Genomic DNA, 2244 nt, shown 5'->3' with positions numbered 1-2244 from the left:
CTCAAAACACACCATCAAAACACAGCACAGCATTGCCCAGAGCCGTGCAGAAGAGTCGACATGAAACACTTAGCGCAACACAGACTCAGACCATCAGATGGGTACATTATGAAAAAGAAGCTGTTTCAGAGGTGGAGCGAGTCTTTAAAGTATGACGAAAGACAAACATGTTGTCATTCTTTGGAAATCATGCACAAAAAGACCAAGAACATTAATTCAGAAGTAGTGCAGCTGCAGTGTTCTCCCATGTCCACATACTGTCCTGGCAGCATCGGCATCACTCCACTAAACTGCTTCCCTGTGCCTCAAACGTGACTCACCTGAATGGAGAAGAAGCCGCTGTCATCCATGTTTCCCGACGGTTGCTAAAGATGGTAGAAGAGCAGCGTATTACGACTGTGATCACGTATAACAGTGACATTGTTCTTTGAAATGAGCCGTGTGTGTAGCACCTGCAGAAAGGTCCTGTACTCCTCCGTCTGAACGCCTCCTTCAGCCATGCGCACGCGCTCCTCCTCATCCAGCTGCTGCGCGATCGCCGACAGCTCCACCGGACTGAAGTACTCTCCCTGCAGGAGGTTGTTCAAGCAGTGCTGCGCACACAGAGAGCCCTCTTGCTGAAACACACAGACACACATCAACAGGCCTCTGACAATGTCTGAGATCACTCATTTACACTGCTAACATAGTTATTTCAGTTCTTGATCTTACAGCAACATCACTGAAGGACATCCCATAATAACGGATCATTACTTTAGAATTTCAGCGAAAACATGTAGTGCCACGACATTCTCAGAACTAGTCTGGACTACATTAGTCACGTGATATTCATTCAGTACTACAGTGTATAATTAAGTACTATTGTACATGCTTGTAAACGTAGTTACTGTGATGTTTATAGAAACGCAACCAGAAACATAACATGAGAATAATGAAAGTGACACACACTGAAAGTAAACAAACATTTCAAACGATTTTCAGCCCATTTCGGATTGTTGACAGTCGATAAAAGTCCAAGAACCATTCATATAAACCCGAATGAGCCCATTCGTGTAAGGATACGCGGACACGCAGACAAATCTCTCATTAATCGGGTCAAGCACATGTGCGATACATAAATATAAGTCATAAATATAATTCGCTAAAACGCGATTCTTACTTTTTCGTGGAAAATAGACTCCATGTTTGAAAGTGTGAATGACGGAACAGCCGGAAACAACGACACGTCAAAACATGCCAAAATAAAAGTCACCCAAAACACAAACACGTCAAATGAAACAGTTAGTAAAACGTACAGATTGGGATTATACAGCACCCGTTAAATGGTCGTTTTTAATACATATTAAATAATTACAAATGATAATTTTATTTTATTATGATCTAACAGTTATTGACAATGTTAGTAATGGTTTTCAAGATGGTGACCAGACCATCACTGCATAAAATTGTCAACTTTTTTTCTACAAAATGACGAAGAAAGAATGCACATCATCTATGTTTTGGCTTTTTAATGTTTTTATTCAATTTATGAAGGTGCTGTAAATCGAATCATTATTTATTTTTATCGTAATAGATAAAATATTTAAGTTCGTACATGCAACTTAAATACAGTACTTCTATTAAATTTCAATTTAAAAAAAAAAATAATTAATTATAACAAATTAATTTGAACAAATTTAATTAAAGCGATCTGGATCTGCAGTTTGTCTCTATTTATAAATCAAATTGCATCACTGAGAAAATGGATGTTAACTGACTACAAAGCACTACACAAAACCACGCAGCACCAGAAGTCACATTAATGGTAAGTAGTGTTCAATTCACCTGTATTTATATATATTGATACACCGTTTATTATTTCATGAAACTACCATAGTTAATGAAGCCCAAGTGCCCCCTACAGGCCTATTATGTGAAGTGTAGTGTAGTCTCTTTATGCTCATCAAGCCTGCATTTATTTAAAGCTGCAGTCCGTAACTTTTTTTGGTTAAAAATGATCCGAAATCAATATTTGAGCAAGTAGATAACCAGCCAGTGTTCAAAACTATCTCCTTACTTTAGCCAGATTCACATCGGTTAGTTATAATAATGTTTTATAATTTGAGTGGTAGGGGTAGGTTTTCACGGGGAATTCGAGCATGCCGCCGCGTCATTACGTCACGTCTGTAAACATAAAGAAGTTGTCCCGGCTACTAGGCTATCGCATGTGAGGATCCTGCAGGTGGCCGATCGTTTATAGCCTTT

At 38.8% G+C, this 2244-nt stretch overlaps 1 protein-coding gene across 1 annotated transcript in view; it reads right to left on the bottom strand.

The window, feature by feature from the left end:
* Positions 1-1240, bottom strand: part of atxn3 (ataxin 3) — a 6027-nt gene extending 4787 nt beyond the window's left edge. Inside the window, exons 1-3 of the mRNA XM_016564722.1 lie at positions 1160-1240; positions 453-617; positions 321-365 (exon numbers count right to left, since the gene is read on the bottom strand). Of these exons, the coding sequence (XP_016420208.1) occupies positions 321-365; positions 453-617; positions 1160-1183 (234 nt within the window). The 5' untranslated portion in view covers positions 1184-1240. The remainder of the gene's footprint in view (positions 1-320; positions 366-452; positions 618-1159) is intronic.
* Positions 1241-2244: the final 1004 nt, after the last annotated feature.

This window comes from Sinocyclocheilus rhinocerous, unplaced genomic scaffold, assembly GCF_001515625.1.
Source record: "Sinocyclocheilus rhinocerous isolate Xijiao unplaced genomic scaffold, SAMN03320098_v1.1 scaffold1071, whole genome shotgun sequence".
Classification (NCBI taxonomy): domain Eukaryota; kingdom Metazoa; phylum Chordata; class Actinopteri; order Cypriniformes; family Cyprinidae; genus Sinocyclocheilus; species Sinocyclocheilus rhinocerous.
Note: the sequence above shows the minus strand (reverse complement) of the source record. Positions and strands in the feature narration are given on the sequence as shown.